The 25,800-nt window shown below is 46.3% G+C and overlaps 1 protein-coding gene and 1 pseudogene across 5 annotated transcripts in view; one reads left to right on the top strand and one right to left on the bottom strand.

Annotated features, from left to right (window-relative positions):
• acbd4 (acyl-CoA binding domain containing 4) overlaps positions 1-25,800 on the bottom strand; it is a 123,376-nt gene that overhangs the window by 79,389 nt on the left and 18,187 nt on the right. For 2 of the 5 annotated variants that reach the window (XM_078223948.1, XM_078223951.1), the window contains exons 3-5: positions 12,336-12,456; positions 8,002-8,086; positions 6,281-6,401 (exon numbers count right to left, since the gene is read on the bottom strand). In XM_078223948.1, the coding sequence (XP_078080074.1) occupies positions 6,281-6,401; positions 8,002-8,086; positions 12,336-12,456 (327 nt within the window). Of the gene's footprint in view, positions 1-6,280; positions 6,402-8,001; positions 8,087-12,335; positions 12,460-13,036; positions 13,101-25,800 lie in introns of those variants that run through there. The other 3 variants (XM_078223947.1, XM_078223950.1, XM_078223952.1) reach the window with 2 other exon arrangements.
• On the top strand, positions 3,656-3,858 carry LOC144501011 (U2 spliceosomal RNA; annotated as a pseudogene).

Below are 25,800 nucleotides of genomic sequence, written 5' to 3'. Positions count from 1 at the left end.
AACACAACGTGAGAAGCTCAAAAGTGTTGCATCATTCACAAAGAGAGAGGAAGCCTCATAACTGCTGAGATAATAAGAGTCAAAATGAGTTACAGGGTAAAAAGCTAGAGGCACAGACATGGAAAGCTGAGCGGTTTGGAACAGGAATCGAATATTGTGTTGTTGATGTTAATCTTATCCACAAGCTAGTCGCCTAGCCAACTGGCCCCACAGGGCAGGTTTGCCAGGATGATTCAGTATCAGAGATCCAGGGCTGGGATTCTCCCAAAAAAATTCCAAGTGTCCAATTTGTGCAAAAGCTGGAGTAAATCCCGCTGGTTTTTTTCAGCGGGAGTTTCAAAATGAATCTCCCACAGTCTGTGCACTGCAGAGTGCACTAGCGTGAATCACGCTAAAAATCAGTGGGCAGGGCCTCAGTGAGCAGGGCCTATTCCTGCTGGAGAGGCCGGCAGCATAGCACTGAGTGGGCCACTGCGCATGCGCTGATCTGTCTGTGCTGAGATTGGTGCATGCACAGTGGCCCCGCACTGCCGGCCACCTGATTGCTGACCAGCCCCGCATCGCTGGCTGTGCGACCCCGCCACGGCCCGATCGCTGGATCCCCAACATGTCCGGCCAGCCTCAACTCCCCGTTGCCCTGTCTCGATCTCCACCCCACTGTCCCCGGCAGTCCCGATGCCCCCCTCCCCCCCACAGCAGGTTGACCTGCCCCCCGCCCACCCACCCCAATGGCCAACCCCAATTCACTGGTCTCCCTCCCTCTGCAAATGCAGAGTGGCAGCGGGGCCTCCAACCCCCACCAATCGCCCTGCCCCCATTAAGCCCCACCCCTATTAGGCCCTGCCCACTCTGGCCCCATCCCCTTGGCACTTTCCAATGCCTGGTGGCGGTGCCAAGGTGCCCCCTGGGCATTGCCACTTTGGCAATGCCAGCCTGGCCCCCTGGCACTGATGCCCCCACCCCCTCTTATCCCTGATTCTCTGCAGGAGGGGGGGCCTCGATTGCTCTCCTCCTTCACTCCAGTGGGGTTGGGCTGCCAGCTCCCCGCTAGTGAGGAGCTATACTAAACCCTGCTGGAGTGAAACACTTCAGGGTTGAGAGGGGGCGCGGGCACAAAAGAGGTCAGTGGGTCCGGAAACTTCAGTCTAGGCCCACGAATGATATTTAAAATATATTTAAATGATGATTTAAATAAATTATGCAGCTCCACACCGATTTCTGGCGTGGAGCTGAAGGCGCCGGACACTTGCTGAGGCCATGGCACCCAGTGAGGAGCCCGGCCTCTGCTCGAGCCCCCCAGCCGGCTGCGCTGTGAAAGCAGTGGGCTGGGAGAATCACCCCCTGGAGTGATTGGAGAAGTTGGAGTTCTTTTCCTTGGAGCAGAGAAACTTGAGAGGAAACCTAATAGACGTATTCAAAATGATGAGGGATTTTGTGAACGAACGTGAGGACAAACTGTTTCCTGGGGTTAAATGGGTTGGCAACCAAAGGACTTTATAAAATTAATGTAATTGGCAATAGCGTAGAAGGGAAATTAGAAGAACTTTCTTCAGAGAGGGTTGCAAAGATCTGGAAGATGACCATCAGTGGAGGCCATTTCGCGGGCTCCCCGCTGGGCGCCACGGCCTCTGCGCGTCTCCGAGGCCCGGATTTCCGGCATCGGAAATCAGCGTGGAGCTGATTTAGTACTAAAATAAGCATCTTAGTGTCATTAGTGGGCCCAGGACTGAAGTCTCTGGCCTGTGAGCCTCCCCCCCACGCACTCCCTGTCCCCCGCTCCCCCCACCAGGAGTGGTTCGCTCCAGCGGGGTTTACAATAGCTCCCCACTAATGGGGAGCTGGTGGCCCAATCCTGCTACAGTGAAGGGGGCCCATGGAGGCTCCCCAGGAGGTTGGGAGTGTGGTAAATCACTGTTAGCTTATTGCCTGTATGTGTGACATGCCTGGACACGTCCCTGCCAGCTCTGCCCAGGACTCCTCCCCCCCTGGTCCAGGTATAAAGGTGACTGCTCCCCACCCCCGCCTCAGTCTGGACCAGTTCATTGGCATGGGTGTGCTCCAAGTCTTTTGCTAATAAAAGCCCATTTGTTCTTGCATACAAACTAGTCTTTGCTCGATTGATGGTGCATCAGGGAGTAAGGGCAGGAGGGGTGCCTCCTGGGCAGTGCCAGCCTGTCCCCCTGGCACTGCCCAAGGGGTAAGGTGGCAATGCCCACCAGGACAGGGGCCAGGGCCTATTGGAGGGGGGAGGGCCCGCTGCCACTCTGCAGTCGGGATCGGTGGGTGTGGGAAGGAAGGCCATTGGGTGGGGGGCAGGCCTGGGCTGGCCCGGGAATGTCCGGGAGGCCAGCAATTGGGGCGGTGGGGGGAATCGGAGGGGTGGGGTTGCTGTGCTGGCCAGCAATCAGGGGGCCAGCAGTGTAGGGCCACTGCGCATGCACCGGTCTCAGCACTGACAGATCGGCGTATGCGCAGTAGCCCACTCAGCGCTATGCTGCCAGCCTCTCCAGTGGGGATAGGCCCCACCCCTGGATTTTCAGTGTGAATCTCTCTGAGGCACTCTGCAATGTACAGAGTCTGGGAGATGCATTTGGAAAATCCCGCAAAAAAACAGTGGGAGTCACTCCAGTTTTAAAGTTAAGTTAAAGTTAAAGTTTGTTTATTAGTCACAAGTAAGGCTTACATTAACACCAATGAAGTTACTGTGAAATTTCCCTAGTCGCCACACTCCGGCGCCTGTTCGGGTCAATGCACCTAACTAGCACGTCTTTCAGACTGTGGGAGGAAATCGGAGCACCCGGAGGAAACCCACGCAGACACGGGGAGAATGTACAAACTCCACACAGACAGTGACCCAAGCCGGAAATTGAACCTGGGTCCCTGGCGCTGAGAGGCAGCAGTGCTAACCACTGTGCCCTTGAATGCCCTTGAAGTTTTTACATGAATTCGGCACTTAGAAATTTTTGGGGGGGAATCCTGGCCCTGCGGGGGACTACATTCAAAGAGCTGGCACAGGCACGATGGCCTCCTTCTGAGGTGTACTATTTTATGAAATAACTAAAAGCAGCGAGAGAGAATATGAAAAAGACAAACCAATACCTGAGATTCATTTCCAGAGGTATCGGACCGAGAAACAGAAGCTTGTTTAGACAACCCATAAAGCACAGTTCTGATTTCCATATTATAAAAAATATGACGTAGTGACATGGGGAAAAGATTCATGAGGATAATACCAGTACTTAGAGGATATACTAATCAGGAAAGGCTGAACAAGCTGCCTATTTTTCTACAAATGAAAAGGCTGATAAAGACATTTTATCAAGTTGCTCTAAGATTATTGTCTGAATTTCATATTCCCCCGCCGGGGGCAAGGGGGGGGGGTGTATCCAGACAGGGCACATGAGGGGTGGGGGTTGGTTGGAGGAGCATACAACAGGGCAACTGAGCTTCCTGCCAGGTTCCCGCCTGTCCTGACTTCCCAACGATTTTACACTGGGGCGGGCAATGCCTCAGATGGGCCACCCACTCTTGTCCCAATTGAGGCCCTTAAGTGGCCAATTAGCCCCCACCTGAAGTCCACTTCTAACTGCAGATGTGTTCCTCACCAACTCCTCAGATGGTTGGATGGAAAACTCCACCAACCAAAATATCCAGAACAGCTTCTCGGCCTTTTGGCTAAGATCAAGTGTAGTATGGATTGGATGCTCCACTTGGTTGAAGTCATTGGGTTGCATTGGGGCTTCATATGTTTCATATGAAGCAATTTTTAAAAGCTGCATCCTGGCCTTTTGGCTAAGATGCAAATGAGCTCAAGTCTTGGAGGAGGTGTTGCTTTGCTCCTCCAATCAACTTGGCTCATGTAGATCAGGCCCAGGACAGGGTGATTTGGTCGCTTGCCCTGTCTTGTCAGCCTGGATCTGAAATGTCTCAACTTGTTGAGACTCTGAATTGGATTTGATTTGATTGAATTGGAAAAGTATAAAAAGAGTTTGATGGCTTAGACCTACAGAAAATGTTTTCACATGCAGGGAAGACCCAAATCAAAGGCCATAAATATAAAATCTTTCTCTCTCACGATTCTCTTCCTACACCTAAATTCTTGTGAAGCAAATGAAGCTCACATTTACATCTGTTTCCATAGCCTACATTTTCAGGTCACCAGCCTGAAGCTATAGCTTGAGGGGTGCCACTCCTCGTCAGGCATGACTCTTCCCCTCTTGCCGCCTGCTCCCAGGCATATTAGAGGTTGATAATTAACCTGTTGGTCTCTGCTCTGAGTGCACCTTCCATGATCATTGAGTCTTGGAGTGCAACTTGAACCCAGAGCTTTAGACCCAGAGATGTGAACACACCCACTGCGCCACAAGACCTCCTCCCTCTATATACAAGACAGTCACCAATAAATCCCATCAGGAATTCAAAAGAAGCTTCTTTACCACAGAGTAGTGAGAATGTCAAATTGGCTAGCTCAAGGAGTACTTGAGGTGAAAAGCATAAATACATTTAAGGGGAAGCCAGATTAACAATTCAGGGAGAAAGGAGCAGACAGATGGTTAGCACTGCTGCCTCACAGTGCGAGGGAACCGGGTTCAATTCTGGGTCACTGTCTGTGTGGAGTTTGCACATTCTCCTCGTGTCTGCGTGGGTTTCCTCCGGATGCTCCGGTTTCCTCCCACAGTCCAAAGATGTGTGGGTTAGGTGGATTGGCCATGCAAAATTCTCCCTCAGGGGGATTAGCAGGGTAAATACATGGGGCTCGGGGATAGGGTGGGATTGTTGTCAGTGCAGACTCGATGGGCCGAGTGGCCTCCTTCAGCACTGTGGGATTTTATGAGATGTGCTGAAGGGTGGAAAATGGCTCTTGTGGTTTTAATCCCCAGCATAGACCAGTTGGGCCAAATGGCCTGTTTGTGTGCTGTAGACTCTGTTATTCTATGTAATTAATTTATACGATACAGAGACAACATTCTTCATGGTGTCCAGTGCACTGGCCTCCAGTTCAGGGTCATGCATGGGGAAGGGAGGGTGCACTCTGAGATCGGGGTGTCCTTGCGTAACCATACCCAAGCGCTCAGAAGCCGGGCTCACCAGCGTGTTTATGCCCCTCCCCATTACTGGCGCGGAACTCCCATCTCTCCAAAACAGTGACGAAGTGTGGGAGGATTGCAGTGCGGAGCGCTCCTAAAAGACCCACGCGCATCGCTCCATTATTCTCACCGTTATGACACTTAGAAATTTTTTGGGAGAATTCCACCTATCATCGGCATGTTCCCCACCCCCTCTGCTATACGTGTCACCAGCATTGGGGTATCGGGGCCCTCCCGATGGGTTCCCTTGCCCAAACTCTGACATGCCCCCCTCCAATTGATACCCCCGACATGCCCCCCATCAATACCCCCGACATGCGCCCCCCCCCCATTGATAATGCCTTAACGATCCATCCCTGCACAACCCATGCCCGTCAGACTTCCTCCTGCATAGCCCCACCCCCCCACTGTCATGGTCTCCCACTCAGGCCCCACCCCCTAGGCACTGCCCCTGGCACAGTGGCAGTGCCCGAATGGCACTGCTAGGCTATCTGGTGGCCACTGCTGGGCAGTGCCAGTGTGCTAGGTGGGCCCCGTCAGATGGGTACTGCCTGATTGGTGCCGCCCAGCCATACCCCCAAATACCCAGGGGTTTCAGTGGCCCCTGACCCCCCACCAGTGTGGCCATCATGCCAGGCCTCCGCTAGTGGAGACCAGTAGCGATTCCCGCCGTTGTGACGCCCGAAGTCAGGTGAATTCCGTGCGTTGGGATCTGAACTGGATATGCATATTTAAATGCTGCTTTGAATATGCTAATTGGCCTCATACCCTTTCAGGGTGCGATCTAGTTTGTGCCATTAGAAAAGGGCCGTAGACTCGTAATCTGTTTGGTGCTGGGTGCAAAATGGATGTTTTGTCCTGCACGCTATTCTCGGGGACTGGCATGATCTACTAACAGTGTGGCATGGTCGGAAAATCTCCCCACTAGGTTTAGTTTAACACTGAGAACTGAAACAGGAGTTTGTCTCCAATGTGAGTGCACTGTTCACTGGGCTAACTAACGGCTTAATTACGAGAACCAGAAACTAGGGCTTAGGGATCAGTCTTATTCTGCTGCAAGTGAATTGGGGTGGAACTACCTTCATTCAATAAAGTTAAACAAACAAGCAATGAACGCTAATCGATTCCCTTCATTCCAACCTTTTAACCACGAGCAAAGAAATATCCTCCATCCCCTATTTTTTTGCTCGTACCTGATACCTTCTTCAGGGAGAAGCCTGGAGGTCTAGGCATGTCCTCGACAACTTCGTACAGTGGCTCAAACAGATGGAAGTGCTGCTCTGCACTTTCAGTCCCCGACATCTTATCGATAACCTGAGGGGGAAATGGATTAGAGAAGAGACCATTTAAAAACCAGCAGAGTATCACCCAACAGGCACCCAGCAATTGTCCTTCAGCTTTTTCCAGAACAACAACATTTGTGGCCTAGACCTAGGGCACGATTTCAAAATTTACGGATGATACAAAGATTGGAAATGTTGTCGGCTGTGATGAGGATAGTCTTGAACTTCAAAAGGACACGGACATGTTGGTGGACAAGTGGCAGATCAAATCCAGTGCAGAGAACTGGGTGGCAAGGCGGCACAGTGGTTAGCACTGCTGCCTCACAGTGCCAGAGACCCCAGGTTCGATTCCCGGTTTGGGTCACTGTCTGTGCGGATGGGAAGGGCCTATTTTGACAAAGAGATCAGTGATTAGGGAGCAGAGATTTGAAGTGATTGCTCGAAAGATTAGAGGGGAGATGAGGAAATTCTGCTTCAGAGGGTGGAACTCACCACCTAAAAGGGTGGTAGAGGAGGAAAATCTCATCTCATTTGAACGGTGTGTTGATATGCACCTGGAGTGTCGTAACCTGCGGGGCTACGGATCAAATGCTGGAAAGTGGGATTAGGCAGGATTAGGCACTAGTGAGCTTATCAGGAGCAAACACAGGAGAGGAACGGCCTGTGACTGGAAGAGCAAGTCACCGGCAGAAATCCTCAACCTCACTGACCCGTTTTACCAGCATTTGGAACAATAGCTCAGGGGGCTTACATCATTAACGTTACTTCCGAGTCACAAAATCATTCTCCAACCATGACTGATTCTACGCAAGGTGATGGTGCTGATTATAATACCGTATGGTCCTGCCAATCCTGCCAACTATCGGGCTACATCCATGTGGGCACCATCAAAGTGGGTTAGACAAAAGTGAAGGGTCTTTATCCTTTACCAAACGTTAAGCTGCCGCTTGAGACACTGCGGCTTCCACAAGAGTTACACATGAAACAAACTCAACATTTTCTCAATTCAACTCATACGTTTGTTATTCAACTTTACATGACAGTTTAATAATATTATAAACGTTCCCTCCTAAGTAATTTAGGTCATTTCCAGCTGCTTCAGCTAAAACAAGTACTCTGAATATAAAACCTTTGAGTCCTCGTGATGTGGGTGGATCTCAATTTTCTTTCATAACAACTAAAAATAGTTCTGCTTTAGGATTCGCTTTGTTTTCTCCACTGTTCGATCTCTGCAATTCTCTAATTGACAGGATATATAATTACTCTTCACACAGCCACCAGGGGGTGTAAAAGTACTCTGGGCAACTTCCTGCAATGTTTCTTCTGTCTGAAGAATCTGGGCTTCTTCCCATTGGCACAGCGGGAAAACTGTGCGAGTTCAAACTCCGATCCTTCCACAGCGCTCAGGGGTAACAACCATTCTCTACCTCCAAGCCAGTCTGAACAACCTTCAGTATTTAAATTCCTGCTTCCAAGGCCTGCAGGGGTAGGCCAGAAAACAAGTTCAAGTAAAACCTGAATGAATGCTCCTTCTTCCTTGGAAATGGAACGCGATGGGGGGCCCATCAATGAAATAATCATGCTTTATTGCACTCAGATTGCGGATATTAAACATGCAATAAAAAAACCACCTCCTGTGCTGTTTGCTTTATCTCCTCGACGTAAATCATCATGGCTTCATTTTTTGACAAGTTCCCCAGAGCTTTCCACGCGTCCCTGCAGGAGGTAGAAAACACATCTGTTCATTTCCAGTGAGTGCTTATTCTACCCAGTGCACATCAAATCCCATTAAAAGTGATCCCCAACCAGTGGAGTGAATAAATAGTTGACAAAGATATCATCCCATTTCAATCACATATTCAAACATAGCTGAAGCAGCTCATTATAAAATTGCCACTCATTGCAAAGCAAGCTGATTGTACTTTAATGTAAAACACCTTTTAAAGGGGATTTACTAAGATTGCTTCAGTCTTTTTCTGCATTGTGGATCATAACGTGTTACAAAATTGTGACTTAATTCAATGAAACAACAGTTTTGTTTTGCTCACAAAACCCATCCCAAACTCTACACCATGAGCTATTGTACCATGGAGAAATATATGGTTGCTTTTTCAAAATAAAAACAATTATGAAGAAGCATTTTCATTGAATCACAGAATCCCTACAGTGCAGAAGGAGGCCATTTGGCCCATCGAGCCTGCACCGACAACAATCCCACCCAGGCTCTATCCTCGTAACCCCCACCTATTTACCCTGCTAATCCCCTTGACACTAAGGGCCAATTTAGCATGGCTAATCAACCTAACCCAAGTATGGGCGGCAGGATGGCACAATGGTTAGCACTGCTGCCTCACAGCGCCAGGGACCCGGGTTCGATTCCCGGCTTGGGTCACTGTTTGTGTGGAGTTTCCATATTCTCCCTGTGTCTGCGTGGGTTTCCTCCGGGTGTTCTGGTTTCCTCCCACAGTCCAAAAGATGTGCTGGTTAGGTGCACTGGCCATGCTAAATTCTCCCTCAGTGTACCCGAACAGGCGCCGGGGTGTGGTGACTAGGGGATTTTCACAGTAACTTCATTGCAGTGTTAATGTGAGCCTATTTGTGACAATAATAAAATAAATAAAAATATGGGAGGAAACCGGAGCATCCGGAGAAAACCCACGCAGACACGGGGAGAATGTGCTAACTCTACACAGACAGTCACGCAATTGAAGCTGGGTTCCTGGTGGTGAGAGGCAGCAGTGCTAACCACTGTGCCACCCAAACACTGAAGGGGGCACTCGGATGTTTTTTGTTAACCTGTCTTTTTCCCTTGCAATACATTTTAGCTAGGAGGAGGTCAACTTGGGTCTGGTTGTACGTTCTGGCATAACCGTACACTTATCTATAGAATTCCTGCTCCAAAAGCTAGTGTTTATTATATTCTTCAACCCAAGTCACAACATGGAGGATAACAGAATATAGACCATTTTAGACTTTGTTGCTGGAACCCCAGTTCCCATGACACTGATGTGCATTGTAATTAATGAAGGAAACATTTTGATTAGGAGTTGCTACAACTACATGTGAATTTGAATAGTTGATTGTAGAAATGATTGCTGACAAATCTAGTACAGAAGGCACAAGTTGGTTCTGATGGATTGGAGAATTTTACTTAAAGGTGCACCAATCGCTGAAGGTAAGCGCGCAGGTGCAGCAGGCGATGAAGGCGGCAAATGGCACGTTGGCCTTCATAGCGAGAGGATTCGAGTATAGAAGCAGAGTTGTCTTGCTGCCATTATACAGGGCCTTGGTGAGGTCACACCTGGAATATTGTGTGCAGTTTTGGTCTCCATATCTGAGGAGGAATGTCCTTGCAATGGAGGGTGTGCAGCAAAGGTTTACCAGACTAATTCCTGGGATGGTGGGACTGATGTAGGAGGAGCGATTGAGTCAGTTAGGATTATATTCACTGGAGTTTAGAAGAGCGAAAGGGGATCTCAGAGACCTAGAAAATTCTAACAGGACTAGACAGGATTGATGCAGGAAGGATGTTCCCGAAGACAAGGGGGTCCAGAACCAGGGGTCACATTCTTAGGGTATCGAGTATAGCATTTAGGAATGAAATGATAAAGCAGTTAGGACTGAGATGAGGAATGACTTCCCCCAGAGAATAGTAAAGCTGTGGAATTCTCTACCACAGAAAGCAGTTGAGGCCAAAACATCATGGGCGAGATTTTCTGGCTGCACTCGTCCCAGGATCGGAAAACCCCGCCCGAGGTCAACAGATATTTGCATGATCCTGTACCGCCTGCTACGATTCCCGTAGTGGGCAGGACAGGAAAATTCCACCCTGTATGTTTTCAAGGAGGAGTTAGATATGGCTCTTGAGGTGAAAGGGATTAAAGGATATGGGGGGAAAGCAGGAAAAGGTTATTGAGTTGAATGATCAGCCATGATCATAATGAATGGCAGAGCAGGCTCAAAGGGTTGAAGGGGCCTATTGCTGCTCCTATTTTCTATGTTTCAATGTTTCTCAGCTGGTATATAAGAACTCAACTGCCATGATTTATTCTTTCATGTAGGAGGAGAAAACAAAGATTGAACATGAAGATTCATTAATGTTAAAGCAATCTTCCTTACCAGGTGACAAATGGTACCTCAGACCCTGCGAGTTATGTTGTGACAAGGAATGGAACCAGTCAGTGATTTAGAATGCAAGGTTAGGCAATTTGTTTGGCTTGCTTTTGGGCCTGGATTGGGAGGAACATTTAGGCCTTTTCCACAGGAGTTTAAATGGATTAGGTATAGAGTCTTTAACAACACAAATTACAAGTCATCCTTTGAAGGAAGAGACCGGATTGGCTTAATGACATTTTCTTGTTTACTGCCTTTTTTTTACAACATTGCAGTTATTAATAATGAGGAAGATATGCACAATAATGAAATACAACCAATTAACGAGGCCTTGAGTTTGCCAACCAGCACCTAAACTGTCTGGATTTAGCTAAGTGGGATGTGTCCCCATGGAGAGATCGTGCACTTTGTATTGGGGAAGTTTTACAGGGGGGAGTGATCTTGGAGTTTTAAATATGTCGATGGATTTCCACGCACATGAGTCATCCAGTCAATCCCAAAACATACTTATCTAAACTGGGTTAGGGATAACTTCCAATTTTCAAAAAAAATTATTTGATGATAGGGTGTGAGTGTTGCTGCAAGATCAGGATTTGTTGCCCATCCCTAATTGCCCTTGAACTGAATGGCTTTCCAGACCATTTCAGAGACAAGTTAAATGTCAACCACATTGCTGTGGATCTGAAGTCACAGGTAGGCCAGACCAGATAAGGATGGCAGATTTCCTCCCCTAAAGGATATTAATGGACCAGATAGGTTTTTACAACAATCGATGATAGTCTAATGGTCACCTGTTGACAACTGTTTCATGGTCACCATTACTGAAAATAACTTTTAGTTCCAGATTTTATGAACTGAATGTTGCCATGGTGGGATTTGAACCCATGACCTCAAGCTTGGATCTCTAGATTACTAGAGACATTACCACGACACCATTGTCTCCCCCAATTGACAATTGTTTCATGGTTGCCATTATTAAAACTAGCTTTTAATTCCATATGTATTAATTAATTGAATTCATATTCCATCAGCTGCTGTGACGGGATTTGAACCAATGTCCCCAGAGCATTAGCCTGGGCGTTTAGCTTACTAGTCCAGTGACATCATCACTACACCATCGCCTCCCATTCTTAATACTCTTAACAGCATCATGAATATTATTTAGCACCTTTTAATATATATATACTTTTTATTCTGTCATGGGACGTGGGTGTCGCTGGCTGGCCAGCATTTATTGCCCATCCCCGAGGGCATTTGAGAGTCAACCACATTGCTCTGGGTCTGGTGTCACATGTAGGCCAGAGCAGGTAATGATGACAGATTTCCTTCCCTAAAAGGGCATTAGTGAACCAGATGGGTTTTTACAACAATCGACAATGGTTTCATGGTCATCAGTACTTTTAATTCCAGATTTTTATTGAATTCAAATTTCACCATCTGCCCTGGTGGGATTCAAACTCGAGTCCCCAGAACATTACCCTGGGTCACTGGATTTCTAGTCCAAGTGCAATACCACTACACCACTGCCTTCCCCATACTAGAGGTGGATAGAGGATATTAAATTCATTACCATTTTTTGTAATTTATTGAAAAATTGCACTTTCAATATTTTACAGACACGGTGATTTCTAATACAAAGACTCCCAATTTTTGTTATTTAAACCCACCTGTCTAAACCTTCTCTTTCTTTGATCTTCCAAACCTCTCAACAAGTGCAAGAAATTGCAGATATCCATATTTACTGACAAGCTCAGGGTCCTCACACTAAATACAGTAAATTCACAGCTCTGGCAAAATAAATCATCTGGGCACCCTGATCCCCACCTTAAACACAAGAGAATTTAAAGGTTACCATTTTATACGTCCGATAGGATCCCAGAAGCCAGGTCTGCTAATGCTACAAGGGCCTATGGTCGCCTGCTTGTAGTAACTGTAAAACTTCAACATCTTCTCATGGGACGGACGGTAAGTACCTGCTGACAGAAAGCCAAACTTAAGAAAAGCAAATTTTTAAAGATCCTGTTTTCCACCGACTGGCCCACTTGTTGCCACCAAACAGACAGAAAGGAAAACAATTCAAGTCCCGAAGATATGCAGGTTAGGTGGATTGGCCATGGTATATTGACCCTTAATGTCAGGGGATTAGCAGGGTAAATATGTGGGGGTTACGGAGATAGGGGTTGAATGGAATTGTTGTCGGTGCAAGCTTGATGGGCCGAATGGCCTCCTTCTGAACTGCAGGGATCCTATGATTTTCAAGGTTTCCATAGTTACCAATGACATTGATCCATGTTTGCTTAATAAGTGGTAGAACTTGAGTCGCGCCAATTGGGCTTAGATATACTTACGCATCAAGGTTGTGAAATGCTCCACACAACAGTTCAGCCAACCAAGGGAAGTAAATACAAGCTAGAGGACTGGGAATATCTTCCAGCTGGTAATCAAACACTTGGCCACTTCAGTTCCAAAAACTCTCAATTCACATGACTTGACAATGTTGGCGAGAATGAACCCAAATTGTAACCATAGTGATGAACATTTAGGTATACTTACTGGGAAAGACATTGCAGAACCAGGACAGGAAAAGAAAAATGTGGCACATGTCCAAATGAGCAGCATAGCAATCTGCATACTCTTATTTTCAGTTGTCATGGTAACCAGTGGGTGAACGACTGGGAGGCTTGGTTACACAACTGGGCAAATATGAGGATCCGTGGCACAGAACAATCAAACAAAAAGTTGTATCACAGAATGAGAAATGAAGTGACTTAGCAGCTGGCGACTCGGAGCTGCAGGACTTTGTAACACACCCTCACTACCCACCCCATCTTCCTGTTCTTGGTAATGTTCTTCTGAGGTTCACATGTGATCTTTGGGCGTTTAACAATCCAGCTTCAATTGAGAACGTGTGTGTGTAACTTTATCTATGATCGCTGACCCAAACTCTCCTCGCATAGCCTTTGACAGCAAGGGCGGCATGGTGGCACAGTGGTTAGCACTGCTGCTTCACAGGGCACCAGGGACCTGGGTTCGATCCCCGGCTTGGGTCACTGTCTGTGCGGAGTCTGCACATTCTCCCCGTGTCTGCGTGGGTTTCCTCCAGCTGCTCCGGATTCCTCCCACAGTCTGAAAGACGTGCTGGGTAGGTGCATTGGCCGTGCTAAATTCTCCCTCAGTGCGCCGGAACAGACTCCAGAGTGTGGCGACTAGGGGATTTTCACAGTAACTTCATTGCAGTGTTAGTGTAAGCCTACTTGTGACACTAATAAATAAACTTTAAACATTAAAAAGAAAAGAACCGTCATTTTTATTTTCTTTGCCTAACATGACACTTATCTTCTAATGAAGGGTTTACAGTCACATTTTGGTCTCTCTCCCCAATGTGATATTTTTTTCACCTTCCCCTTTATAACATGGCACCCCGTGTGCTGTGCAGGATGGATTTGGCACCACAAACCTTGGTTCCTTGCCCGAGAGGTTCCAAGAACTGCAAGGCACGGGAAAACCGCAGGCTCTAGGCACGTACAGCAAACATTTACCTCAGGCTCAGCTGCTGTAACAGCACTTTCAACTGCAACTCAGGTGGTTTTGGGTTTAAATGCCATTTCAGCGCAGAGGTTAGGCTTATGTTCCTGTGCAACACTGAATCAATGCCATATAGTCAGAGCCTTCAGACCAGACGTTAAGTTAAGCTTCCATCTTCATGTTCCAAGTGGACGCAAGAATCACAGGGCAATCCTGTGCCAGGACCCAAATTTGTCCTTCAGCCAACAGAGCAAAAGATTAGCTAATCCTTGTTTTTGTGGCTATGATTCATCTTTCGTTCCCTCATCCTAGAGTATAAATATCTCCCAATTTCAATGCCTTTTAGCTTTGACAAAGGGGCATCTGGACTCGAAATATCAGCTCTTTCCTCTCCTTACAGATGCTGCCAGACCTGCTGAGATTTTCCAGTATTCTCTCTTTTGGTTAGTTATTCATGACCTTGGTTGCTAATAATGGGATCTTGTGTTTACTTAAAGTTTATTTATTAGTGTCACGAGTAGGCTTACATTAACATTGCAATGAAGTTACTGTGAAATTCCCCTAGTCCCCACATTCCGGCGCCTGTTCGGGTACATTGAGGGAGAATTTAGCATGGTCAATGCCACCTAACCAGCACGTCTTTCGGACCGTGGAAGGAAACTGGAGCACCCAGAGGAAACCCACACAGACACGGGAGAACATGCAGACTCTGCATACATAGTGACCCAAGGCAGGGATTGAACCCGGGTTCCTGGCACTGAGGCAACAGAGCTAACTACTGTGCCACCACTTAATAACAAGAAGTAACAACTTCTATATGATGTCTCTGAGATGTGGTAAGAAGCCAAATCAGGACAACTTCTCTCCTTATTCAGCTACCTCCAGATCACAGATGCTCTCCAGGGAACCATGCATGTTTTAGAAGCCCCTGTGACAATTGGTCACTTTCCGCTACACATTCCACTCCTCAAAAAGTTACACAAAGCCATTTCCCTGATCACTGCATTCACCTCTGCATTGACAGATTCCATGGCAAACCACAAAACTAACAAAATGGTCGTATGCTATGAAAATTGATGTCTTTTTTTTGCACAAGTTAAATCAAACTACCATGTATTTTTGTAAATCATGTCTGGGCAGCAACCAAGAGTAAAGCAGGAAAAGGATAGACTAGGGAACAGGGTGTTCTTTACAATCGGTGCAATTAGTAGTCAGAGTGTTGTGAACCGGAAGCAGTTCAGACACATATGAGGTGTTGAAGAAGCAGCAGCAAGAGAGAGAGAGAGGCAGCCATCCCCAGGAACCAGTTCAGCCAGCGATTAGAGGCTGAAGGGGGCAGAAGAGCATGGGAGAGGAGAGCCATCCTCAGGAAACAGCTGAATTAGGGATGAAGTGCTGAAGGCAAAAGCCAGTTTGTGCAAAAGATTGTTTTCTTCGCTGAACCAAAGACCATTCCCTAGTTCTGGTCACTTAAACTGTACAGTGTGGCAATCATTGACTAGATTTGACCAATAGGTTTATGGTTGCTGTTTGGGAAACAGGAGCCTCAGCAGAGTTTAGGATTACAGATGAAATTGATACTTTTGGGTTTTCAGTTTTGGAGGGACTAGGTTAGTTTGCCAAAGTATAAGATTGTTCTTTATAGTTCTTTTTATTATCTTTCTTCTAAATCTTTATTTGTTGCTTAATAGAAGAGAGGTTTGAGTTTTCACTGTTTCTGCAAATGTTTCTCGCTAATATCCAAAAAAACCCATTGATTTTAATAGCATCCTACCATGATGTGACACAAGTCTGTAAATAAAAGCAGTAACATAGAACAACATTGCTGGGGGGGGGGGGGGGGGGGGACTATCTGTTGGGTGGGACACGGAAGTGGAAATGACTGGCTCCCGCACATTTTCTACTTCTTCCCTCAAAACACCCCCCACTCTGCGCTGTGGTAGGAGATACCGCAGAGCGTTTAATCAAAGCAAAATCAGCCAGGACCCATGTCTCAGCCTGTCCCCAGAAATGTGAGGGCTATCTGAGATGTATAAACGAGAAGGTACCAGGCAGTCCTGATGCCCTTTCTGATCACCTTTTATCATCCTCACAATACACCCTCGTACACAGAGAGAAAATGGCATTCCTCTCCCAGACACCGAGAACTCGTAGATTTTTCGCAAACATGTAAATGTCTTGAAGTTTGTTGAAATATTTTGGTTATTTTCCTGTTTGAATTTTCAAATTGACTTCATTAAATGCCTTTTAAAGATAAAAAATATTCATTATCAATTAGTATTTTAAAAAATCAGAAATGTTAACTTTATGGCAGTAAATCATCCCTGGTTGCTAGTACAAACTATTTAAAATCATAGAATCTCTGCAGTGCAGAGGGAGGCCATTCAGCCCATCGAGTCCATATGATTCTTAAAAAGAATATTCTAGCTAGGTCCACGTCCCCACACATTTACAAAGACTACTAGCACCAAGGGACAATTTAAAAATCCACCTAACCCCGTGTGTCTTTGGATTGTGGGAGGAAACCGGAGCACTCGGAGGAAACTCATGCAGACACAGACAATCACCCAAAGCCGGAATCGAACCCAGGTCCCTGGTGCTGTGAGGCACCAGTGCTAACCACTGTGTCACTGTCACTTACAATCACTCACTTAGAATACGACACATTCCAAGAACAGTAGCTCATGTAACAACAATGACTTTGCTCTGTTTGGATTTTATACAGAGAATTAATAATCATATTCTAAAAACAATTAATTTTGTAAAGCACTTTGAGACATTTCAATGTGCTAAACAACACTTTCTTTTCTTTCCCCAATGTTTCCACGGCTTCCAGCAACTCCCAAGCCAACCTGGGATACTTGGATGATAATTCACACTCCAGTAAAGATGTTCTCATCTGACTTGTGATGCAGGATTATCAAACAGTGCCAGTTCACTGGGCCCACTGATCAGATCAATAGCAAAGAAACAATCATAATGAATGGGGAGAAAATAGATGCTATTACTTTGTGAGAGAAGTCTTGAAAGGACAAATGCTTTTGTGCTGCTTTGGTTTCACAAGAATCACACCATGAAAGTCTCCCCAGCAGGCTTGGTGGCCTGGTGGTTAGCACTGCTACCTCACAGCACCAGGGACCTGGGTTTGATTCCTGGCTTGGGTCACTGTCTGTGCGGGGTCCGCACATTCTCCCCGTATCTGCATGGGTTTCCTCCGGGTGCTCCGGTTTCCTCCCACTGTCCAAAGATGTGAGGGTTAGGTCGATTGGTCATGCTAAATTGTTCCTTAGTGTCAATGGGATTAGCAGGGTAAATATGTGGAGTTAGGGAGATAGGGCCTGGGTGGGATTGTTGTTGGCGCAGGCTCGATGGGTCAAATGGCCTCCTTCTGTACTGTAGAGATTCTATGAGAAGCTTTAGTCTGGTGCCTCTGATGAGAAGGGGTGAATTGTCATTGTCAGTGCTCCTAAAATGAGTGTATTAAGCTGACTGACGTCGCGCGCTAAATATTGAGAGCTCAACAGAGGAATTGAGACACCCAGCTGATTCGCAGCTCTTACCAATTGTTGCCGATTGCATAACAGGCTGAAGGCGCAGATAAAGATTCCTACTTTTGTGAAAACAAAGTCTGGTGACACCATGTGGTCAAAATCAGACTTGCAACCTCTGCGTTTCCAGTTTCAGGAGGGCGAAGATGGTAAATCATAGAAACCCTACAGTGCAGAAGGAGGCCATTCGGCCCATCGAGTCTGCACCGACCGCAATCCCACCCAGGCCCTACCCCCCACATATTTACCCACTAATCCCTCTAACCTACGCATCCCAGGACTCTAAGGGGCAATTTTTAACCTGGCCAATCAACCTAACCCGCACATCTTTGGACTGTGGGAGGAAACCGGAGCACCCGGAGAAAACCCACGCAGACACGAGGAGAATGTGCAAACTCCACACAGACAGTGACCCGAGCCGGGAATCGAACCTGGGACCCTGGAGCTGTGAAGCAGCAGTGCTAACCACTGTGCTACCGTGCCGCCCATAAGGTTTACAATTAGTAGGTATCCCCAAGCTAGTCAAGTATTTTGTGTGTATTCACCAGTTCAAAAATAAATCTCCCCATTCCACCCACCACAGCATTGCTTGGGTAAATGGTGTCCTTAAAGGCATGGCTGATACTTTTCCCTCCATTTGAAGTTGGCATCTCTGGGGGGTTTACCATCCCTCAGATGCCAACTTTCACAGTGATCATGAATACAGAATCTCAGAATGCCAACGGCATGGAGAGGCGCCATTTGGACCCGTTATGTGGCCGATCATTCTCTGCAAATGCTACTCAGCTAGTCCCGCTCCCGTGCCTTTTCCCCGTAATGCTGCGCACTTTTTCACTTCAACTGATGATCCAATGTCCTTTTAAAGTTTATTAATTCGTGCCACAAGTAGGCTTACATTAACACCGCAATGAAGTTACTGTGAAAATCTCCTAATCTCCACACTCTGGCGCCTGTTCGGGTACACTCAGGGGGAATTTAGCACGGCCAATGCACCTAACCACAGCACGTCTTTCGGACGAGGAAACCGGAGCACCCGGGGGAATCGAACCCGGGTCCCTGGCGACATGAGGCAGCAGTGTTACCCACTGTGTAGCGCTGGAGAATATCATAGGGACATTTTTTAAATTATCTTTTTCACTTCATAGCAGTCCAACATCATCCAATTAATCAATGAGGATTTCCAATTGACATTGGAAGGCACAAGGTGGAGGTGATGGACAACTAATAGAAACATAGAGACCATTCGGTCCTTCAATCCTGCTCTGCCATTCCTTATGATCATGGCTAATCATCCAACTCTGATCCCTCCATCCCCCTCAAATTCCTTGAACCCCTTCAGCCCAAGTGCTGTTTCCAACTGCTTCTTGAAAACATACAATGTTTTGGCCTCAACTACTTTCTGTGGTAGTGAATTCCACAGGCTGACCACTCTCTGGGTGAGAAAATTTCTCTTCACCTCAGAATGTGACCCCTGGTTCTGGACTCCCCCACCATTTTGTGAGAATTTTATAGGTTTCTATGAGGATCCCCCCCCCCATTCTTCTGAACTCCAGTGAATATAATCCTAACCAACTCAATCACTCCTGATATATCCCAGGAATCAGTCTGGTAAACCTTCTATGCACTTCCTCAGGAGATTGAAGAGTGGGGGCAAGCCATGTGATGAAACCTCCAGGAATACAATTAATCACAGTTGGCAACCCTAAAGGCGATCTAAAGAAAATGTGCAACCAACTGGCAGATATTGCGCATGCCCCTCAGACATAGAATTCCCAGTAAAAGATCATTGCGCATTTTAACAGCCTCGGAGAGGTTAGAATAATGTACTCGAAGGCTTGAGGCCCATGATCAAACTGGAGAAGCGTAAAATAAAGCTGAGAATCCTCCCGATATTTAATTTTGTAAAATAACCAGGCTTAGCAAATCACTATTTAAAGATTTTATTTCGCATTAATTAAATTTGATTGGGGCGGGGAAGAACATTATTCCTCACATTGGACTCCTGAGGGCTGATTAAAGTTTAATAACTGCCTCCTACTCCAGCGCTCTTAAGGAAATTGGGCTTTAATATGGAACAAGAACGCAGAAAATAGACTTGTCTGTTCGTGGTTAGGAGGATGTTAAAGATGTGAAGCTTTTGATGGGTTTATGGTGCTGAACATATCTTGAGCGGATTAAAAGTGAATTTGCCAACAAATGTAGGGAGGTAGTTGGGAGTTCAGTACAATGTCCAGGCTGAAGATCTTTGCATTATTTTGTACCTGTGTCAGCACCTATAAAAATGGGTTGCAAGCTTAGCATGTTGTAAATTTACTCAGAGTCCTGAGTCGCTATTCATTGCTGCCAAATACATACATATGAAAGAGAAGACGAGGTGATGGCGGAGTGGCATTATCGCTGGACCATTAATCCAGAAAACTCAGCTAATGTTCTGGGGACCCAGGTTCGAATCCTGCCACGGCAGATGGTGGATTTTGAATTCAATAAAAAAAATTCTGGAATTAAGAATCTACTGATGACCATGAAACCATTGTCAATTAATGGAAAAACCCATCTGGTTCACTAATGTCCTTTAGGGAAGGAAATCTGCCATCCTTACCTGGTCTGGCCTACATGCGACTCCAGAGCCACAGCAATGTGGTTGACTCTCAAATGCCTCCTGAACAAGAGCAACTAAGGATGGACAATAAATACTACAGTAAGAAGTCTTACAACACCAGGTTAAAGTCCAACAGGTTTATTTGGTAGCAAATACCATAAGCTTTCGGAGCGATGCCCCTTCGTCAGATGGAGTAGTTATCTGTTCTCCAACAGTACACAGACAGAGAAATGAAGTTACAGAATACTAATTAGAATGCAAATCTCTACAGCCAGCCAGGTCTTAAAAGGTACAGATAATGTGGGTGGAGGGAATATTAAACACAGGTTAAAGAGATGTGTATTGTCTCCAGACAGAACAGCTAGTGATATTATGCAAGATCAGAGGGAAAGCTGTGGCGAGCTGTGGGGGTTACTGATAATGTGACATAAATCCAACATCCCGGTTTAGGCCGTCCTCATGTGTGCGGAACTTGGCTATCAGTTTCTGCTCAGCGACTCTGCGCTGTCGTGTGTTGGAGCACTGTGGGGGAGCACTTCAGCAGTCACGGGCATTCAGCCTTGAATCTTCAGGTAAGCGTTCTCCAAGGCGGCCTTCACAACACACGACAGCGCAGAGTCGCTGAGCAGAAACTGATAGCCAAGTTCCGCACACATGAGGACGGCCTAAACCGGGATGTTGGATTTATGTCACATTATCAGTAACCCCCACAGCTCGCCACAGCTTTCCCTCTGATCTTGCATAATATCACTAGCTGTTCTGTCTGGAGACAATACACATCTCTTTAACCTGTGTTTAATGTTCCCTCCACCCACATTATCTGTACCTTTTAAGACCTGGCTGGCTGTAGAGATTTGCATTCTAATTAGTATTCTGTAACTTGATTTCTGTGTCTGTGTGCTGTTGGAGAACAGATAACTACTCCATCTGACGAAGGGGCATCGCTCCGAAAGCTTATGGTATTTGCTACCAAATAAACCTGTTGGACTTTAACCTGGTGTTGTAAGACTTCTTACTGTGCTTACCCCAGTCCAACGCCGGCATCTCCACATCAATAAATACTAGCCAGCCAGTGACGCCCATGTCCCACAGATGAATTAAAAAGTAAAGTCTGCACCATGCTTGCATACCTATCCGCAGGAAACTGCCACCCCCACCAGAGGAAAGTGGCTTTTGAAAAAATACAGTTCTCACTAAAGTTTTAAAGTTTATTTATTAGTCACAAGTAAGGCTTACATTAACACTGCAATGAAGTTACTGTGAAATTCCCCTAGTCGCCACAGTCCGGTGTCTGTTCCGGTCAATGCACCCTAACCAGCACATCTTTCAGAATGTGGGAGGAAATTGGAGCACCCAGAGGAAAGCCACGCAGACATGGGGAGAACGTGCAAATTCCACACAGACAGTGACCCGAGGCCGGAATTGAACCCGGGTCCTGGCACTGCGCAGCAGCAGTGCTAACCACAGTGCCATAAAGCAAAGTTTGACACCGAGGCAAACTGAGGAGATTTTCGGGAAGTTGACCATGAACTTGGTCAGAGGTAAGTTTTAAGAGTTCTTAAAAAGGAGGGAAGTCAGATAGTGAGACGAGGAGGGAAGGGAAGGAACAAAGACATGGGCCAGAATTCGCCAGTCTCGCTACCACTGTCAGCGAGAATGGAGAATTTGGCACTCAGCCAAATCTCCGTTTACAGCAGCAGGACCGGGTAATCCCAGCCTCGGACGCTGTCGGAGAATTCCGGTCAATGTGTTAATTCCCGCAGGAATGGGAAGAGGAGAGAAACAAACAGCAGGTGTCCAGGAAAATGCCACATGATCTCAACGGAAACGCAGCTCGAGAGACTTTCAAAAAGGCAAATTTTCAACAAAAAAGTGGCTGAAACAGATAGAAAACAAATGAGCTGTCTACAACTTCCAGTCCAGTACTGGAGTCAATCCACACTCATGTGTAATATTGCTGACCAAGCCACAAAACAACTAGCTAAGTTTCAAAATCTGCACTGGGGTTTTTTCCCCTTCCTGAAATATACACTTAAATCAGCGGTAAAATGCTGAAGTCACTGCATAAGTTCATGTTTCTAAATAAACTTAAAAATAGCATGATGCATTCTAATTTTAAATTAATACATTTTTAAAAAAGAGCTGTAAAGAAATGGACATTTCATTGCATCCCCAGTCACTACCAAGTTACAAATCAATTCACCACATTTAGTTTTAAAATGAATCACTTAATGACATGCTATTGGCTCCACGTCCTGTCCTCAAGCATGACGGGCAAAATCTTCCGGCTCTTCCCGCCGGCAGGATCTTCTGGTCCCGCCGACGGCACGCCCCTGCCGCGGGTTTCCCAGCAACGTGGTCTGGAATCAGTGGGAAATCCCATTGATCGCACCGGGACCAGAAGATCCCTCCGCTGGCCAATGGCACGCTGCCTCACACCGCAGGTATGTTGATTGGCCAGCAGGTCCACACCTCTGTCCAATAACTCCTTGTGGCTTTTTGGAAAGTAAATTTATTTTTCATTGGGAGAAAACTTCAGGAGTGGATATTCGAGTCAGGAGACACAAATCTGGACAAAATAAACAAGTGTCTAGGTTTTTAGATTTTTAAAAGCGGTGTCACAAGGTTTTGGGTTGGAGTCCCACTCCAGAACTGGAGCACAAAAGCCGCCACTCCAGTGCAGCACCAGGGAGTTGCTGCACTGTCACAGGTGTTGCCCTTTGCCTGGGATGACCAACAGTGGTGACTTTTATTTCTATTGCACCCTTAATGTTGTAAATGCCCCGAGGTGCTTCTCAGGAGCATCACAGAACCCTTACAGTGCTGAAGGAGGCCATTTGGCTCATCGGGTCTACACTGACTCTCCGAAAGAGCATCCCACCCAGACCCTCCATTCCGCCCTATCCCTGTAACCCCACACATTTTACCATGACTAACTCATCTAACTTACACATCTTTGGACACTAAGGGGCAATTTAGCACGGCCAATCCACCTAACCCGCACATCTTTGGATTGTGGGAGAAAACCGGAGCATCCGAGAGGAAACCCACGCAGACACGGGGAGGACGTGCAAACTCCACACAGACAGTCACCCAAGGACAGAATCGAACCCGGGTCCCTGGCATTGCGAAGCAGCAGTGCTAACCACTGTGTCACCATACCACCCGAGCCATCCTTTTGATTTGATTTATTATCGTCTCACGTATTGGTAAACAGTGAAAAGTATTGTTTTTTGCGCACTATACAGACAGGACATAGACAGAATAGTTCATAGAGTACATAGGAGAGGAGGAAAGGAAAGGGTGCAGAATGTAGTGTTACATTCATAGTTAGGGTGTAGAGAAAGATCAGCTTAATACAAGGTAGGACCATTCAAAAGTCTGACGGCAGCAGGGAAGAAGCTGTTCTCGAGTCAGTTGGTACGAAAAAAGATTTTACACCAGGCCAATAATTAAGTCGTCGTCCCGTCTGCCGTCCCAAATGGATGCAAGAGATTGCTTGGCATGATTTCAAAGAAGAGCAGGGAGGTCTCCCACATGACATGAAAAATATTTATCCCTCAATCAACATGGCAAAAGAACTGATTTTGCATACATTAGCTGTTTGTGGAAGCTTGCTGTCTACAAATTGGTTGCCGCAATTCCTGTGTTATACCAGTGACTGCATTTCCAGAATTACTTCATTGACTGGAAAGGACTATGAAACATACTGTAGTCATTAAAGGCACTCGGCACAATGACTAACACTGCTGCCTCACAGCGCCAGGGATCTGGGTTCGATTCCCGGTTTGGGTCACTGTCTGTGCGGAGGTCGCATGTTCTCCCAGTGTCTGCTTGGGTTTCCTCCAGGTGCTCTGGTTTCCTCCCAAGACGTGCTGGTTAGGTGTATTGGCCATGCTAAATTCTCCCTCAGTGTACCCAAACAGGCGCCGGAGTGTGGCGACTAGGGGATTTTCACAGTAACTTCATTTCAGCGTTAACGTAAGCCTACTTGTGACACCACGAAATAATTTAAAAAGCAGTGTCCTGGAGACTCCATGCCATTTCTGGTAACTCTAATCTCTTTAGGCGCACCAAGGTGCTGACAATCCCACTCTATAGTTGTATCTGCTTTTTTTTATTTAACAAAAGTTGTTGGTCTGTCAAATATTGCAATTTGTTCATTTCTTGAAGTGTGTTGGATTATTTACCCATAGAATAAACTTCTCATTTCAAGTTACCTGACTGAGTTTAGTTTGCACCACAGATCTTTCTGTATCGTTATCTAAATTCCTAAATGTGGTGTTCCATTGAAAAGTCCTGCGATGCCTGTAGAAAAAGCTGAATTCACTGACATTGTAACTGCAGAGGATGCACCTCTCGTGATGGCTTCAAAGGTGATGTAGATATGCAGAAGTGGAGGAATGACAGACTTAAATCTATGAGAGCAAAGTGCCTTATTTCAAGTTATTTAAATTGAAGAAGTTGATGTTTTGTGGAGTGTGAAGGGGTCTCTTTTAGATTTCCCAACAACCTTTTTTTAAAAATTCATTTGTGGGACCTGGACATCACTGGCTGGCCAGCATTTATTACCCACCCCTAGCTGCTATGGGGAAGGTGGTGTTGATACACTGAATGGTTGGCTAGGCCACTTCAGAGAGCAGCTGAGAGTCAACCACACTGCTGTGGATCTGGAGTCACATGTAGGCCAGACCAAGTAAGGATGGCAGATTACCTTCCCTTAAAAGGACATTAGTGAGCCAGATGGGCTTTTCTGACAATCGACAATGGTTTCATGGTCATCAGTAGATTCTTATTTCCAGTTTTTAAAAATTTGAATTCAAACTCCAGCATCTGCCGTGGCTGGATTCGAACGCGGGTCCTTAGAAAATTAGCTGAGTTTCTGGATTAACAGTCTCGTGATAATACCACGAGGCCATCATAACTTGGAAGTTAAATGATGGAATGAGAAAAATACTGAGGGGAAACTATGTTTTTGATCAAAAAGCAGCTGAAACCCAGAGAATGAAGTTGCCCTGGTTCAGCAAAATAAATTTAGAAGGGGGAAGAACCACATGAGGGGGGATACGCGAATAGCAGTGGAGGGAGTGGGCGAGAAATGGACAGGACAGCTCACCAGGTTGCAGGTATTGAGTCAAATCACTTTGCATAGGCACAGACACACACTGGCACCAGTTTTCCACTGTCAGCAACTACGCATGCATTGGCAGACACAGCGCTTGCCAAGTGCACATGCATAGCCATTCCCAGCATCAGACAGATTGCCGTCCAAAGTTAGAGTGTGTAAATAAAGTTGTCCTAACAGCATGTTGCAGTGTTACACAACATTCTGTTATAATGTGCGACTATATGAGCCTGGACATTTTCATTCCGGGGAAGAGCTACCACTTAAGGTGTGTGTATGTTTTATGCGATTGATTTGCCTCAGAGAAACACCAAGATCATAAGTGTGCGGGAACTTTATTTACAGTGTTTTAAAATATCTCCACAATCACAAAATGTCTGCACCATGCTTATCCCAGCTCTCTAGCTTTGTCCAGCAGCTTGTGTTTACTTGAGCTCGGAGTCCACACCCAGGCTTAATCAATCACGCACAGTGAGCAGAGATCAATCACCAGACTCTCATAATAAAACACAGAGAACTC

The sequence above is a fragment of the Mustelus asterias genome, chromosome 11, assembly GCF_964213995.1.
Source record: "Mustelus asterias chromosome 11, sMusAst1.hap1.1, whole genome shotgun sequence".
NCBI lineage: Eukaryota > Metazoa > Chordata > Chondrichthyes > Carcharhiniformes > Triakidae > Mustelus > Mustelus asterias.
This window is presented reverse-complemented; position numbering and strand designations above follow the sequence as displayed.